Source organism: Lutra lutra, chromosome 12 (genome assembly GCF_902655055.1).
Source record: "Lutra lutra chromosome 12, mLutLut1.2, whole genome shotgun sequence".
Lineage (NCBI taxonomy): Eukaryota > Metazoa > Chordata > Mammalia > Carnivora > Mustelidae > Lutra > Lutra lutra.
Window position 1 is genome coordinate 21,093,798 of NC_062289.1, and position 18,922 is coordinate 21,112,719.

General features: G+C 37.3%; 1 protein-coding gene across 2 annotated transcripts in view; it reads left to right on the forward strand.

The window, feature by feature from the left end:
• Positions 1 to 18,922, forward strand: part of MBD2 (methyl-CpG binding domain protein 2) — a 70,072-nt gene that overhangs the window by 29,416 nt on the left and 21,734 nt on the right. For both annotated transcript variants that reach the window (XM_047697087.1, XM_047697086.1), the window contains exon 3: positions 1,889 to 2,026. In XM_047697087.1, coding sequence (XP_047553043.1) covers positions 1,889 to 2,026 — 138 coding nt within the window. The remainder of the gene's footprint in view (positions 1 to 1,888; positions 2,027 to 18,922) is intronic.

The following is an 18,922-nucleotide window of genomic DNA, read 5'->3' on the forward strand; positions in this document are numbered from 1 at the left end:
TTCATTTTATTAAACAGTAAAAACTGAACAAAATACATCTATAGGTTAAACTTGGTTCTCCTGCCACCAATTTGCAATCTTTGTTTCAGAGTAGCATTTCTCCCAGTGGTCCCTGGGTCAGCAGCAGCAGCATCACCTGAGACCTTAGTAGAAATGTGAGTTCCCAGGCCCCACCTCCGATCTCTACTGAATCAATCTCTAGTAGGAATGAGGCCCAGGATTCTGTTTTAAGAGACCCTCTGGGTGGTTCTGATGTGTGCTGAAGTTTGAGAACCATTGTTGTGAAGCTTGGAAGTTGATAGCACAATTTTTATTTGAGGATGGTTGAAAAGACAAAAATCCATTGACTATCCTATAGATTTATCAAGTATATTTCTGTGTCAAAAATACCAGAGGTATATTTTTTTCAGATACAGATGACCATATATGTATGTGTGTGTGTGTGTGTGTGTGTGTGTGTGCATGCATATATATATACATATGTATGTGTATATATATATGCATGCACACACACACACACACACACACACACACATATTCAAAATCAGAATATACAATGATTAAATCACATTTTGTTTTTTTTTCCCCTTCCTTGTCCCCCTGCCCGTCTACCTCCCGTGGTTGTTAGAACATTCATTGCAAATGAACTTAATAACAGCTCTGCCACATTTTGACTTCACTAGAACACACCTTAGATTTTATTTACTAGTCGATTACAATTAGTTAAGTTTGTAGCCAAATTGAGTTCTGTTTGCTAGAATTAGAACTTCCATTTCTAATTCTCTTTTTATATGGGAGTGAAATTTAACTTATGTGGGTTTATGTAAGTCTGGCGTCCTGATAGCTGACCAGTTCACATTTCAGTGGCCAAGTATGCCATTATTTTCCTCCATTCTCAAGTGTTGAGATGATTGCTGTACTAATTACTGTTCTGAAAACCCTCCTTTTTTTTTTCTTAAGATTTTATTTATTTATTTGACAGAGATCACAACTAGGCAGAGAGGCAGGCAGAGAGGGAGAGAGGAGGAAGCAAGCTCACCACCGAGCAGAGAGCCCAATGTGGGGCTCGATCCCAGGACCCTGAGATCATGACCCGAGCTGAAGGCAGAGGCTTTAACCCACTGAGCCACCCAGGCGCCCCTGAAAACCCTTTTTGTGTTACCCATAAATGCATTTGTTCATTTAAAAATCCCAGTATCATGCTAATCAAATTAATTATGAATTTCATAATTTTCTTATATTTTAAAGTACACAGAAAGCTTTTAAATGAGAAAACTTAATGTATGTCTTGGATAATGAAGTGCTAAAGATGTGAGCTTGAGTATTTATAATGCTGAGATTGAGAAGTTTGGAATAATCTGATTTAAAGTAATGGATAATGGTATTTGTCTTTCTCTGATTGACTGACTTTGTTTAGCATAATCTCCAGCTCCATCCATATGATTTCACTCGTGTGGAATTTAAGAAACAAAACAGGGGTGCTTGGCTGGCTCAATCAGAGGAGCATGTGACTCTTGATCTCAGAGTCATGAGTTTGAGCCCCATACTGGGTGTAGAGATTACTTAAGTAAGTAAAAAAAACTTAAAAAAAAAAAAGAGACAAACCAAGAGACAGACTCTTAATTATAGAAAACTGTTGGTTACTAGAGAGGAAGTCGGTGGGGGGATGAGGGAAGTAGGTTATGGGGATCAAGGAGGGCACTTGTGATGAGCACTGAGTGATGTATGGAAGTGTTGAATCATTATTTGTACATCTGAAACTAATATTATACCATATATTAACTAACTGGAATTTAAGTAAAAACTTGAAAGTAATGGATAACAAATTAATTCATCAAATTATATTTATATGTAATATTTACTAATGAAAACATGCTTATATCCACAGGGTAAACCAGACTTGAATACAACATTGCCAATTAGACAAACTGCATCAATTTTCAAACAACCAGTAACCAAAGTCACAAATCATCCTAGTAATAAAGTGAAATCAGACCCACAACGAATGAATGAGCAGCCACGGCAGGTAAGGATCTAATTGACTCTCCAGTCTTATTTGTCAGAAAATTCTGGTATTTTTACCATAGTTCAAGTAAACTGGTTAAAATGGAAAATATTTGGAAAGAAAACTGTTTTATGTCCTAGGCTATTGCATGAATGCTGGAGAATAATATCATATTTAGGTAAAATGTTTTAGGAAAAAAGTTAATTAAAAATGAATCTAAATTAATATTATGGACTACATTTTTATGCTTTTGTGTGGTAATGTACATTAGATTTGCTTCCGCTAATCTTAGTTTTTTCCTAAAGATTATCTTTCCAGGGGATAATGTTTCCCAAGGGGATGAACCATGCAGTTTGTGTTGCTTAGCTTAAAAATATTTTCTATTTATAGAGACTACTTTTTGTTCTGATTTCTTATTATATGAAAGCTGCCCCTCCCCTTTTGAAAAACAGAATTAAAATAAGCTTTGTCAATATGGTATATTGTCCTGTGACTTCCATTTTTGCAGAAATTGAGTTTATATTTCTCTCTCTTTATTGCTTCAAGCTGTATTGCACCAGAATCTGTTCTTAGAAAAAAAGTATTATCTGAGAGGCCTCCCTGCTGCTTAATAATGTCACATAGACAGGGGAGGAAGACTTGACAAAATACTTAGCTTTCCAAGTAACCTTGCTTATTCACTCCCTAATTATGGTCAAAATCTTAGGTACTTCGGGAATTTTTAGTAGCAATTGGGGTGAGGGAGTGGAGGGAGAAACATCTGTGCATATTTTTTCTCTCCTTTCTCTGCCTCCTCCCACTTACAGATTAGAAATGCTGATTTACCGACAACGATTATCTTTTGCTCTCATATTCCCCGTTTAGATGCCTCACTCCACCTTTTCATTTGAATTTTGTTTTTCACTAGTCCCTCAAGTGTCTCACCTCCAGACTTCATAAAGGATTGGGCCAAAACTTTCAGACAGTTGCTCTAGAAGAAACTACATAAAGAAATCCAGTTCCCACATCCTCTGTAGTGTTTTTTCCTCTTCAGGTGAGCCAGGAAAACAGAAGATATTTGGAGCCACATTGGATCAGCATCTTGCTATAGATGTCTCAAGATTTGAAGTTCTAAACTTGCTTTACTGTTGGTCCCCAAGAGATTCAACAGGGGCCATGTAAGTGTATCACATCCAATATAAAAGATGCATACCTGCATGTGCCTTTAGGCTCTTGTCACCACTTAGGTTTTCTTTGGGCCATTCGGCATTCTGTACCAGGCTTTTCCCTTCCATTTTACGACTGCACCCAGTGATAGTCACCAAACCACTGGTAGTTTTAGTATATTCATGACAACAGGGAAGGAATTCTGCCATTCTGAACTTTGCCCACCTTGATAAAGCCATTCCCTGATTGTATTCTTTCTTAGAGACTGTCTAAAGTCTTGAACATCTTGTCCTTTGGCTTTTTGGTGATTTTTAAATCATTTCCTTGTAAAGATTTTTATCAATTGTAATTTTTCAAAGTATGTAATTGGGTAAGACAGTTTGCTTCAAAAAGCCCAAAAGATAAAGAAAGTGGAATAACTAGTAATAATAGTTCCATATTGGAAATTTGAGTTGTCTTACTGAGAATAGGTAGTAGATGGATTTTAGTCTCATCTTTTCCTTGTCAAATAATTCTCAGTATAGTCTATAAACCCAAATATTTTACAGACGAATTGAGTAGCAAATTATAGTGACTTAAACAGTAATTTAATTGTTCTCTGTACCTAAGTTCAGTCACAGATTTGAACAACTGTAGTGATTATATTCACCGGGTGTTTACCTGGCTGTAGAGACACTGGTAATGGAGATTTTTGAAGCTGAAGTAGTCAGATCAATTGCTCCTTATTCACTGATACATTGGGTAGTTTTACATTTTCCTTCTTTTATTAAAGTTTATTACATTGTTTTCAATCGAAAAGAGTATGTCAAAAAAGTTAAATCCCTCCCCCCATCTTATGTCATTTTAACTCAGATCTTTTGAGGGTTTTATCTTCCTTTTAGCTTGCACAGACAGGAAATGTTAAAATTATTTAGGAGGTTACTTCTCCAAAAGTTTGAACTGTTTTTCCCTTTATCCTCATGTCACCTGACAGTTTTTGCTGTTTTTGATTATACCAAGACATTAGTTGACTTTCCCCTGTCTTTATCTTCAGCATTAGAGTTGAGGTAATATTTGACTATTGTCGCACTAATAGGATTTCAGAATAAAGGACTGGGCATTGGGCAACTCTAGGAAAATAGCAGAGACAACTTTTATATTAATGTTTTGAAAATCACAATGTCATTCTGACTGTTGCAGTATAGATCCTGGTTTTTAAGTAAAGGAAAGATGTTGATTTAAATTATATTTTGACATGTATATGTCAGATATATTCTAATCAGCTCTCATTGTTGAGGAGGTAGTTGACAAAAAAAAAAAAAAATAGGCAAAAATAATTCTTCCAACTGTGCTTTTCCACAGCCTCGCTGAACCAGATTGGCAGTATAAATTGCCAGATAGTCCATTTGGAGAAGTTATTTTGATCATCCAGTAAAAAAAACTAGACAAAGAGGTTTCTATTTTTGAGGTTCCTGTGGATATAAATGTTTTTATTACTTAACTATGTCACAGTCTTTTAATAAGGTATTCAAGCCATTGGTATTGTAATTCTTTTTAGAGGGTTGAATTTTGAGACCTAGAACTAGGATTAGATTTTTGGATCTTAACTAGGTTCCACTTTGAATAGGTTGAAGTGATTAATTTAGATGTGAAGCAATCATATATATTAATAATTCTGTCTTATATAACATCCTATGCCTGCATCACCATATGACAGTCTGATTTGAACTCAGTAAAATATATGAATTATAAATTTCTAGTGTATTGATTCCTTGAAACTGCCTTAGCTTTAAAATTACAAATTAGGGCATGTGAACAAAAATGCATTAAACAGAATTCAGCAGGGATTTCTGCCTATAATTAAAACTACATGGTAGAGATGGAATCTGTAAAACCTGGTTATGATAGGGTGAATATATTTATATGTATACTATCAGCATATTTGATAAGTGCTTTTCCTTTCATTAGTTTAAAAAGATATCTGGAGGGGCGCCTGGGTGGCTCAGTGGGTTAAGCCGCTGCCTTCGGCTCAGGTCATGATCTTGGGGTCCTGGGATCGAGCCCCGCATCGGGCTCTCTGCTCAACAGGGAGCCTGCTTCCCTCTCTCTCTCTCTCCCTCTACCTGCCTCTCTGCCTGCTTGTGATCTCTCTCTGTCAAATAAATAAATAAAATCTTAAAAAAAAAAAAAAGATATCTGGAGTGGGGTGAAGGGTACTCTACCAACTATAAGACTATTATCACAAACAGTAAGATCACTGAAATGTCCTTTTCTGGTCAAATATGTAAAGCATGTCCAGAAATCTTTTTAACCTAATTAAATTATGATTTTGTTGTTAAGGGTATGTTTCCCAGCTTTCTTCATTCAATATATGAAGAAATCACGTTTCTGTTTCTTATCTCTTTGATGCTGTCACCTTTGACACTTTCTGGTCTCTTGCTTTTTCTTTTATCCTCAACTCAAAGAAGCTTCATTGTTGAACCATTGCTGCTTCTTTTTAATTATTATAGGGTGCTCAGAGGCTACGGATGTTTTTGATAGTCTTTGAATATTAATTACATATCTTACAGAATATTCACTTTTTTTAACCAAAATATAAATATTTAAAAATCAGCAAAGAAGTGGATTTAAATGTTATATTTGATCCTGGATTTTTTCCTTGTCTTTGCTAATTCTTCTCTTAAAAGATAAGAAACTTTACTCTCTTCAAGAAGTCAGACTTTTTTTTTAATGATTTTCCCCCCAGTTTTATTGAGATATAACTGACATATAACCTTGTGTAAATTGGAGGTCTACAATGTGATTGTGGCTTGATACACATATACACTGCAAAATGATAACCACAATAAGGTTAGGTAACGCAGCCATCACTTCACACAATTGCCATTCTTTTGTTGTGGTGGTGGTGGTCTTGGTGAGAATAGCTCAGATCTCTCTTAGCAACTTTCAAGTATACAATACAGTATTGTTATCTATGTTCACCAAGCTGTACATTAGGAACCCAGAATTTACTCATCTTATAACTGGAAGTTTATGCCCTTTGACCATTTCCTCTCCATTTACCCCCACCCCTGGCCACCACGAGTCTTCTCTTTGTTTCTATGAGTTCAGCTTTTTTAGATTCCACATGTAAGTAAGATCATATAGTATTTGTCATTCTCTCTCGGACTTATTTCACTTAGCATAATGCCCTCAGGGTTCATCCATGTTGTTATAAATGGCAGGATTTCCTTCCTTTTGATGGGTCATAATATTTCTTTAAGCATTCATCTGTTGATGGACACTTACGTTGTTTCCATGTCTTGGCTATTGTGAATAATATTACTGTGACATGGGGTTGTAGATACTTCTTAAAGGAAGTGACTTCAATTCCTTTGGATATGTACTCAGAATTGGGATTGCTGGATCAAATGAGAGTTCTATTTTTAATTTCTTGAGGAACCCCACATTGTTTTCCATAACAGCTGTACCAATTTACGTTCCTACCAGCAGTGCACGAGGGTTCCCTTTTCTCCACATCCTTGCAAGCACTGAATAGCCCTTGTTTTTGTTTTTGTTTTTTAAGAATTTTTAATTTATTTATTTGACAGAGAGAGAAATCACAAGTAGGCAGAGGCAGGCAGAGAGAGATGGGGAAGAAGGCTCCCCGCTGAGCAGAGAGCCCCATGTGGGCCTCAATCCCAGGACTCTGGGATCATGAGCTGAGCCAAAGGCAGAGGCTTTAACCCACTGAGCCACCCAGGTGCCCTCTTGTCTTTTTGATAGTAACCAGGAGTGAATATTTTAAAATATGTTAGAAGAAACTTTTAAGATGAGATTAAATTTTAAAATTATGTGTACTCTAAAGACATTGTGTATGAAAAGCTTGTAAAATATTTCAGTATTTAGTTATTATAACCCATAAAATTAGTCTTCATTCTAGACATTCTAATAGCATTTACTTCTTCCTAACCTCAGAAGGTTACTTCTAGTATTGTCCTATATTAGTGATTTTGTGATTGAGAAATAGACAAGCTAAAGCATGGAATTCCATAGAGGATATTATATTCCTTTTCTCTAGATAGAAACATTGGCTGCCTGGGCAGAGGAACTAGACGACATGTTTTCTGGTACTACTTAAAAGCATTATTCTGGGTGATGTAGGAAAGATCCCCTGTACAAAGGTTCAAATAAATAGTATAGACATGTGCTATAGGTGTTCCAGAAGGACGATTTTACTGTGGCTAGGAGGGTTGGTGAAGTCTTTGGAAAAGATACAGGACATATGCTGGACTTTGCAGACTGAGTGGATTTAGAAAAGCAGATGGGAGGGTGAAGACATTCCAATTAGGGAGAGTAGTGTTAGCAAAGCTCTTAAAATGGGAATGGGCAAGGAATGAGAAGATAAGTTGTTTGGGTATCAGGGTTTCCATGGGAAGTAGTGGGAGTTGAGAATGTTGTAATGGGCTTCCTTAAATGTCAGTCTTTACAATTTTAAACATGTTATCATTTGCTATATTTATAAGAGAAAAAATTTGGGATAGACAAAATTTCTCATAATTCTTTTTTTATAATATAATTACAATAGTATTTTAGCATTTTTTATATTCTTTCAATTTTTTTAATTTTTTAATTTTTTTTAAAGAAGGTTTTATTTATTTAACAAAGAGAGAGAGAGAGAGCACAAGTAGGCAGAGAGTCAGGCAGAGAGAGCAGGGAAGCAGGCTCCCTGCTGAGCAGAGAGCCGGATGCAGGGCTCTATCCTAGGACCCTGAGACCATGACCTGAGCTGAAGGCAGAGGCTTAACCCACTGAGTCACCCAGGTGCCCCCAATACTTTTTAAAAAAGATATTATTCATTAGAGAGAAAGAGAGTGAGCATGAGTGGGGAGAGGGAGAGGAAGAAGCAGATTCCCCACTGAGCAGGGAGCCTGATGCGGGGCTCAATCCCATGACCCAAGCTGAAGGCAGACACCCAACTGACTGAGCCACACAGCTGCCCCTATTCTTTCAATATTTTAATGTATCTTTTGATAGTATCTTTGATCATCTTTTGATAGTCACAGTATATATACATATATAGACATACTTTAATATGTATACATACCATTATACACGTTATCCATGTTTTATATAATTAATGTGCTATGATTTTATGATTAATTTATATTGCTCCAACAACTGTGTATTATGCTAGCATGATTTACTTGACCATTTCGATAGTGTTATTTCCAATTTTTCACTATCATAGGTAGTTCTCCAGGGAGTCTATATATGTACATTCCTTCCTATATTTTACATTGTTTCATCAGACTAGATTCCCAGAAAACAATTAGTGTGAATATATAATGATTTTTGATAGATACTGGCAAATAAATTGCCAAAGGTTTACACCAATTTATTTATTTGTTTATTTATTCAAAGATTTTATTTATTTATGACAGAGAGAGAGCCAGAGAAGGAACACAAATGCAGGGGAACTGGAGAGGGAGAAGCAGGCTCCCCGCTGAGCAGGGAGCCCAGTATTGGGCTCCGTCTGCAGGGAACCTGACCTGAACCAAAGGCAAATGCTTTATGACTGAGCCACCCAGGTGCCCCAGGGTTGCACCCATTTAAAAGTCTGTGGATAAGTTATGTGCACACCAGTTCTAGCTTACCTTCATTGCCATTGAGCATTATCGGTATTTCTTCTTATTGGTAATTCAATATATAAAAAAAAAGGTATTTCATTGTAAATTTGCATTTATTTGAATACCCATGTAGTTAGACAAACTAAAGCATTTGTGTTTAACTTTGCAAATGAGAAGTGTTTAGAGTATTTTGAATAAGGGAGTAGCTTTTTTACTACCCCTCTGAACTGAATGTAAATGCATCTCCTTGTGGCCTAAGGCTAATTCCAACACCTGGCTCCCCAAATGCCTTCCCTCCTACCTTGTCAGAGATCTCACTCTATGGATTATGTCCACTACAATTCACCATCAACTTCTCTCTCTAAATAGCTTCTTCCCCAAAGCTTTTAAATATACACAAATCTTCCCTATCTTAAAAAAAATTATTCATTTTACTCTGTGTCCCTTTTAAGATTTGTTTTCTTTCTTTTCCTTTGATAGTCAAGTTTCTTGGAATTGTGTGTATTTAATACCTACCTTATCTCTTAGTATTTATATCTCTGAACTCCCACTTTTGTTCCTGCTCAGCCATTTGAATGGCTCTCATCTAGATTGCTGATGATTCCTATTAAATTGGATGGACAAATTTCAGTCCTTTTTTTAAATTAAAAAAAAAAATTTTTTTTCCTAAATAAATTTCAGTCCTTAAATTGCACTACTTGACCTGCTTTAGCATTAAGCACTATGACTACCCCTGGCTCCTGAAATACTTTTTTATTCTGTGACTCTGTACTCTTGGTTTTCCTCCTTCCTTGTTTTTTCTCACTCCCCTTCTTCGGTTCCTTTTTTTCTATCCATCTTTTAAAATCATGGGGCTTCCCAGGGAATACTGTGCATTCTCTCTATATAAGGCCTGCATGGATGACTTCATTCATTCTCATGGCTTCAGTTATCTTCTATATGTTAATGATTTCCAAATTTATGTCTTTACGCTGAGCTTCAGTTGTTTGTATCAATCCACTATTAACATTGTTTGCTTGGAAGTCTCACCAGCACTTCTTTTTTCTTTTTTCTTTTTTTTTTTTTAATTAATTAATTTATTTATTTGACAGAGAGAGAGATCACAAGTAGGCAGAGAGGCAGGCAGAGAGAGGAGGAAGCAGGCTCACTGCTGAGCAGAGAGCCCAATGCGGGGCTCGATCCCAGGACCCTGAGATCATGACCTGAGCCGAAGGCAGAGGCTTAACCCACTGAGCCACCCAGGTGCCCCAGCACTTCTAATTCATCTTGTAATCTCAATCGTCCTATCAAACCGGCTCTTTCTTCTGTGTGCTGTATCTCAGTGAAAGTACCACTGTCTACCTGGCTGCCTAAACCAGAACCCTGAACATCATCCTAAACTTTTCCCATTGTTTACTGCAAACATCTAATTAGCCAGCAAGTCCCATTGACTTTGTAAATACTCACTTGCTCCATCTCTATGCCAGGTAAATGGCATTTCATCTCCTTTCTCTGCTTCTTGTCTTATTCTCTTCAGTTCATTCTTCATACTGCATTCAGAAGCTCCATCTGACGTGAAGATCTGATAGCGCTATTCTTCTGAAGACGTTTCAATGATTCCTGTTAAATTTTAAGGAAAAAGCCTCTAAATATGATGTATAAAGTCAAAACACCTGACATGACTCACAAAGTACTTCATAATTTGGCTTTTGCTTATCTCCTTGGCCTCTCTTTTCTTGTTCTACACGTGAATCACATGAAACTTTTTGCAGAGTTTTGAATGTGCTATTCATCCCCCCACCCCATGCCCACATCCTGCCCTTGCATTCTCTGGTCATATCTCATGCTGCTTTCTTTCCTACATTTAATTACCCATTTTCTACTCCTCACTCAAGTCTGAACTTAGATATCCCTTTACCTGTTCAGAGAACCTCTTATCAAGTCTGGAGTTAGAGTTCTGCCTTAGTATCTCTCCCTTCTCTTCTGCTCTAACTCTATTAGTTATTCATTGCTTTATCCACAGTATCTCCATTATGTTAGTGTTTAATATGCATTTGTTGAGTTATGAATTAATGAAATTTTTAAATTAAAAATACTTTAACTGAGTCTTCAACCTGTGCCAGCACTTAGCTAAGTAGTGGGGATACTGCAGTGAACAGAATAGCTCCTGATCTCACAGATCTTATCTCCAACTGTGATAGGGGAAGAGACAGACAAATACGTATATATTTATCATGGTATGATAAAGTGCAATGAAAAAAAGAGCAAAGGAGAGAATATGTGTTCTTCAACAGTGGAGAAGTATTGGGAGAACATTCTAGATAGAAGTCTTAATCTGGTTATTGTATGTAGTATGAGAAATGACTTAAGGCTAGGAGAACACTGAAGAAACTACAGGAAATTAAGGCATAAATGATAAGGTCTATTTCATGCTAGTCATAAAGTAATTGACAAAATTTGTTGACTTATCAGCCATGCCCATGAGGAGTCTCAGAATTTAGGTAATGGGGAGAAAGATACCATTGATAGGAATATGGAAATATTGAGGAGTAGCTCAGTTTTTAAAAAATAATAAAATATGAATATGAGTATTAGAAAATTTGTACCCTTAAAGCAATCATGGGATCTCCGGGTAGTAAAAGATGATGGATTAGAGCCCAGGAGAGAAAACTGGTTTGAAGACTTGTCAGTTTTTATGGAGGTAGTAGTTATGGTGAGAAGTTAGATGTAAAAAAATTTTTTTTTCTTAAGATTTTATTTATTTATTTATTTGACAGAGATCACAGGTAGGCAGAGAGGCAGCCAGAGAGTGAGGAAGGGAAGCAGGCTCCCTGCTGAGCAGAGAGCCTGATGCAGGGCTCGATAGCAGGACCCTGGGATCATGACCTGAGCCGAAGGCAGAGGCTTTAACCCACTGAGCCACCCAGGCGCCCCAGTTAGATGTAAATTTTTAAAAAATTAATGAATCCATGGGTTATTCATTCATAGTAACCTTTAATCATCATGTATTTTTGTAGTCCATCTAAAAAATATTTCAGCTATCATGTAGGGAGATCCATGACATTTTTCAAAGTTTTAATATTTATCTAGGTAACATAGGAATATAGATGAAAAAAATACTAAAAAATTTATGTTTCAAACGAGTAGTTTCCTACTTTTTATGTCTTTTAGTCTCATTTCCAGAAGGATTTATTCTTAATTCTCGCTGTTTTCCTTTATAATTGCCTCTGTGTTTCTGAATAATATACTTAGTCTGCTATTTTGTTGTTGTTGTTAATTTTTGACATTATTTCTTGATTTCTCGCAATGGTAAATGAGTACATAGTTCGCTGCTATCATGTTCCCAACCAACATAGTTTTATCATGTTTTTGGTTTAATAGGGTCTACATTATTATGACTGAAAATATTCATGGGTAGGTCAAATAATGCCCAATCATCATCATCAGAATGGCTTTCATAATTTGTTTTTGTTGTTAATCTTAAGAATTGTATGCTAGTTTTCTTTATAGTTAATCTTCCCTAATGCCTTATTATTTCTGCCACAGGCCTATCAGTAATATTTTTCTTATGCTGAAATCCATGGTGTTCCATCTTGTGTTTTTCCTGGAGTCACCTTGATTCCCCTTAGGCTGGATTCGTCCGCTAGTCCTGCTGGGTAGCTGTGGCTCTAGGGATTTCCTGTGGTACACTTCTGCCCTGGACTTACCTAGATTTCTGTCTTCTTCTGTCTCAGTATACACTCTTAATTGTAGCTAATCCTCAAGTACCTTTCTCGTAAAATATAGTGGGAAGTAAAGTTTTTGAGAACCTGCCCATTAGAAATAACTTTATTCCTCTTGGACATAATCAGGTTTGACCCAGCATCATTTACCAAAGAGAGCATTCTTTTTCATTGCTCTGCATTGTCACATCCGTCATAAATGAAATGGGAAAGGGTGGAGGTTTTATGAAGGTCAGTTTTTGGGCTTCCAGTTTTAGTTTTGGTATATCTGTACATGTGAATCAGCTTCTACACTCAGGCCTATTTCATGAGTCTGTTTGTCTCTTCTTTCCTAATAACTCACTGTCTTCATTACTGTAGTTTTATAAAAAGTCTTGATATCTGGTAGTATACATTTCCAGCTTTGTTATTCTTTGTTCAAGATTATCTTGATTAGTTTTGACTTTTTTGCAGTTCCATATAAATTTTAGACTCACCTTGTTCACTATTCTCCAGAGCTGCTAGGATTGTATTCTACAGGACAATTTGGGGGAGAATTATCATTTTTACAATGTTGAGTCTTACAATTCACAAATCTTATATATTCCTCTGTTAAAACATAACATTATATTAAAATTTTAGTTTTTAGTCTAATGATCTTATATATCTTTAATTGATTTCTAGATATTTGATGTATTTTGATGCTACTCTAAGTGATTACATTAAATTATTTTTGTTTTCTAGTTGTCTGTTGCTAATATATAGAAAAATTTGATTTTATAGATTGTACTCATTTATCTTTCTAAATTCACTTATTAAAGTAGTCAGTGAGCCTCTTCAACTTTATACATGAACAAACAAACCTGTCATTTGCAATTGAGAATTTTATTTCTTCCCTGCTGACCCTTAAACCTTTTTTTTTCTAGTCTTATTTCACTAGCTAGAACTTCTAATACAGTCTTGAATAGGAGAGATAGCAGACATCTCTCTCTCATTCATGTTACCAGGGAGTGATTTTAGTGTTTCTCCATTAAATATGATACTTGATGTAGGTTTTTTTGGTAAATACCTTTTTTAAGATTAAGGAAATGAAATTCATTTCTATTCCTCATCTGCTAAGAATATTTTTTTGTGAATGGGTATTGAATTTTATCAAATTCTTTTTCTCTACCTAGTTAAATGGTGAAATGGTTTTTATTCTTTATTCTGTTAATATATTGAATTACAGTGATTAGTTTATGTGGTGGATTGCACTGCTTGATTTTTTTTTTTTTTAAAGATTTTATTTATTTATTTGACAGAGAGAGATCACAAGTAGACAGAGAGGCAGGCAGAGAGAGAGAGAGAGAGGGAAGCAGGCTCCCTGCTGAGCAGAGAGCCTGATGCGGGACTCGATCCCAGGACCCTGAGATCATGACCTGAGCCGAAGGCAGCGGCTTAACCCACTGAGCCACCCAGGCGCCCTTGATTTTTTTTTTTGAATGTTACATGAGCCTTAAATTCCTGGATTAAGCCAAACGTGGTCATGATGTATTATCATTATTACTGTTGTTTAGATTTGCTGTTATGTGGTTTAGGATTTTTTGCATTTATATTCACTAAGAGATTGATTTGCATTTTTCTTTTCTAGTAACTTTCTTCTCAATCTTTAGTGTGGAGGTTTTGCTGGCTTTGTATAATAAGCTAGGAGGTGATCCTTCTTTTATGTTCCCTGAAGAGTTTGTATAAAATTGGTACTTTTCTCTGTGTTTGGAGCATTCATTGTGAGGTATCTCCTTCCTCTGCCCCCCCCCCCAACTTTTTTTAAATGAGAAAGCTTGAAATTAGGTTCAGTTTATTTGATAGGTATGTAGATGAATATTCATATTTTCTATTTTTTCTTTTAAAAAATGTATGTATGTATGTATGTAGGTAGGTAGGTATGTGACGGGGAGAGAGAGAGCACAAGCAGCAGAGCAGCAGGCAGAGGGAGAGGGAGAAGGAAATTCCATGCTGAGCAGAAAGCCCAGTGTGGAATTTGATCCTGGGACCCTGGGATCATGACCTGAGCTAAGGCAGACACTTAACTGACCGAGCCACCCAGGCTCCCCTCTATTTCTTCTTGTATCAAATTTAAGAATATGTTTTTCTAGTATTTGTAGATTTCATAATTTTCAAATTTAGTGGTTTAAAATTGTTCCTAACATTTCGACAAGTATTACATGCCCGCTCTGTGTAGGCTCGTTTGATAACGCTCATGACAATCTTCAGACAAGTGGATGGTACTGCCCATCCATCCCCCTCAACTCTGAGTCTTGCTGTTTGCATCATTCTTCCAGCCTCTTTTGCCCAAAGTGTTATCTTTTGCCTTAAGGACAGATCTCACTATAGTTTGCCCAGTCACATGAGTCAAGCTTTTCCTTGATTTACATAGTGATTTTCTTGTCATGATCTTGCCCTTTCATCCTGGGCCACTCTCACAAAATGAGGAGGCAGCTAGGGTTTGACTTTGATGTTTACAGACCGTGGTATTTAAGTTAAGTTGTTTCTGCTGACCAGACCTAGACAACTCAGATGTCATACGGGGTTGATTTGAAATAGAGCACTTTATGAACTGGACAGTGAATTCCTTCTGGGCGGAAACATCATTCTTCTGTATAGCCCTAACCCAGGGTCTTGCATATTTAGCTTTTCATGAGTCAGTGAATATAAAGTGCACATTTTCTGGGTTTTGCTTTAGTCTACAAATACGTGACAAGGCCCTTTGTTCTTTGATTAGCTTAGAAAAAGCCTTAGAAAAGTGAATCAAATATTCATTGAATTTATGAAATTCTAACATTAGAAAATGAGAAATTCAATAAAAATTGTGTATTTTCAAAGAATTTCCTCATTTTTTAAAATCAGTGTTTTGATGACTTGAGACGGATAAGACAGTGATTAGGATTTCTATTTTACTAGTGAAAACACAATCAAAGAGATTAAGTGACTCGGGTAAGCAAGGCAGCACCTCTGTTTAGTAGTTTAGTCCAGGATCAAAACATTCAGCTCCCAAACCAGTGTCTTCCTGTTACCCTGTACTCCTTCTACATAGCCGTAGGTCCATCTCTAAAACATGTGAGTGCCAACGCCATGTCTAACATGATGGTTTTCACAGAGATGAAGACTGTGCTGAGTAAAATTCTTAAAATTGTGAGATTTTATTTATTTTTTTTATTTATTTATTTTATTTTATTTTTTTTTAAAGATTTTATTTATTTATTTGACATAGAGAGAGAAGCAAGAGCGAGCACAGGCAGACAGAGTGGCAGGTAGAGGCAGAGGGAGAAGCAGGCTCCCTGCCAAGCAAGGAGCCGGATGTGGGACTTGATCCCAGGACGCTGGGATCATGACCTGAGCCAAAGGCAGCCGCTTAACCAACTGAGCCACCCAGGCGTCCCAAATTGTGAGATTTTAAAGGTGACTCTAAGTTCTTCTATTTTACAAATTATTAACAGATTCTTTAAAAGGTATATCCCATTCATCATTGTAAATATTTGTTTTTGTTAGAAAAAAATTCTCATAGTCTTATTTCCTTGACTCCTACCATTAGTTTTAATTTGTTTCTTAACAGTAATAGAAAATACAGAAGCATATAGAGAACCGTCATAAAAGAGACTTTCCTAAGTCTTCTGACAGCAGATGATTTCAACAGTGAGGTAGGGCTTGAGTCAGGAACTGGATTTGGTAATTACGAGGTTACTGTGACCTTGGGCAGGTCAGTGTTAATATACTACACTTGATCTTGGCCAAAAGGCTGAGAAGCGATCAGTATTAATATACTAATAGGAGTAGAGTAGAGTTTAGGAGGAAGAGAATGAATGGAAGGTCCAGGAAATAGAGGGAAAGTTTCTTTTCTAGAAGAAAGAGGAAGATAGAGCTGGTTTGAGGGAGAAGTTGTGTGTGTGCATAGGGACATTTTTTAGGTTATCAGTGTTGGAGTATATCAGTCTCTTCAGGGAAAGAAGCCCACGGAGGGGAAGAAGGAAGATGGAAAATGTAGGAAGAGAAGTTGGGCAAATTGTTGGGGCAAGAACGGGAGGAGGCCGAAGATATGACCAAGAGCCAAGTGTAGAGACAATCTGAGAAAAGCAGCAGGATACTTACTCCTCTGAGACAAAAGATAAGTAAAGAAAGGGTAAATGACTTGGAGGGGTCTATTGTAGAAGGGATATTTGAAGAGGCTCAGGGCCCTTGCGCTTGAGCTCCTGGCTTTCTGGTCAGCACAGAGTCTGTGGTTACAGCTTCTTGGCATAGGAGCTAACTAACGTTCAGCTTGTGGTACATATTCAAAATAAACAGTGAGAAATAGTTCAGATATATAGGAGTTTTAGATGAACTTGGTTTCATTATCGAAATTTCAGTATGTTTCTGTATATAATCAGTTTACTCTTTTGGTGGAGATTATAATTTCAAAAGGTAAGGGAGGATGTATTTTCAAACAGTATATGAGGGCTAACCTCAGTTTTAAGGTTTTCTGTGGCTCAGTTTGGTGAGATGCTTTTTCTCTGGCCTTTTAATTTAGAATTGCTCAGGTCCTACCTGTAGGTAGGACATTAAGATCTTATGGAAATTAACACGTTCAAGATGTTTGGTTCTGTTTTGTTGCTCTACCTAGACTTGAATACCTAAAATCATTCTGAATGGAGGTGCGCCTTTCTTGGTAGTTGGTGGCAGATTTGAACATGCATGTGGTCTCTGACCCTTTGGGAATAACAAAGAACTCTTTCTAAAATCTGTACATACAGATTCTTTCTAACTTATAGGTTGGGATATAAAATGTCATGTTTCAGTTATTTGAAACTCTACAGCTTCCAGTAGAAATGGTTTTATAAATGGTTCTAGAATCCCAGACCGGCCTATAAAAGACCATTTAATCTTAGGTGTGTCTGAATTATTAAAAATGATTACTGTTTATAACCATGTTTCTATCTGGGAGTGCCTTAAATTTCAACTCTTAAGGTAAGAAATATTTCTCCCACCTCAGCTTTGTCTTACACCCTTGCCTGGCAGTGACAGAAGACGTGCCCAGCTCCAAGCTCCTTGGCATGGTTCTTACAAGGCTCAGGAGTGATGATCTCTGATCGAGACTCTTGAAAGTAGGGAAAGGAGCTGGCGGCAGTCATGGCATCTACCAGTGGAGGGCTCTTCTTTCTGTTTCAGCAATGAGATTTGGGCCCCTAGCTCTGTAAACCTCCCACCTGTCCTCTTTGTCTTTCTCTGAACCAGGGGTTCTCAACCAGACCTGATTTTGTACCATCTTCCCCCATATACCCAGGGAAATTTGGCAATGTCTAAAGCCATTTTCGGTTGTCACAATGGGGGGAGTGCTGATGGCAGATATGGCACTGATGGCTGATGGCAGGGATGCCACTAAGCAGCCACAACAAAGAATTGTCCAACCCAGAATGTTAATGATGCCAAGACTGGGAAACTTCTTTGGGCCGTTGCTCCTGGTTCAAGTTTTTTTGTTTGTTTGTTTTGTTTTGTTTTGTTTTTCTTTCTCTTCCTGCTTCACTGCATAATGGAAATGTAGTTTGTATTCCTTGATTCTCTCCTACCTTCCATTCTTGAAATAAGCTCAGAGCCCTTTTGAGGTTTTTCTAAGGGCTTTACTATCATCACAACATGGAAATAGATGGAATAAAAATAACAAGAAAATTACAGTTTCAGGAAATCTTAATTAAAAGCTACCCATGTTATCCACCGGACTTTAAATAGAATAAAATTCTGATCCTTCTCTGGGCTTCCCACTGATCTTCCCCATAATGGTTTCCTCATTCCCTGGGTTCCCTCCTTCTTCACTCATACTACTCAACTGTAGGGGCCTTGGCAGTGATCCTTTCACAGTCTTCCAAATGAGCAGTGGCAGGAGGGATGAAAAATCCTTGTATTATTGGGGCGCCTGGGTGGCTCAGTGGATTAAAGCCTCTGCCTTCGGCTTAGGTCATGATCTCAGGGTCCTGGAATCGAGCCCCGCATTGGGCTCTGCTCAGCGGGGAGCCTGCTTCCTCCTCTCTCTCTGCCTGCTTCTCTGCCTACTTGTGTTTTCTCTAGCAAAAAAGTAAATAAAATTAAAAGAAAAATCCTTGCATTATTTTAACTGGGAATTATAGGAAGGTTCCTTTGTGCATAGGCCCAGCCAGAACTATTTTCCGTCATCTTCCTTCTTTTATGAAATTCACAGAATGAGATTATATCACAGCATTTTCCTATATCCTGCTGCATGGCACAGGGGTCTCCTTTCCCTGCTAGTTTCTCCTTTCCCCCGGCACTGTGTTTCCCACCTTGGATGTCATGGGTGTGCGGGTGCACAGGCCCCATGCTTAGGACAGCCCAGGCCTATTGCTATCGTGAAATTCTTAATACTTTTTGAACAAGGGACTTCATGATTTCATTTTCATTTCACTGAGTCCTGCAAATTATGTGGCTGGTCCTGCTCATCAGAGTTCTCCCGACCAACTTTGGTCTAGGTGAGAGGCAGTCTG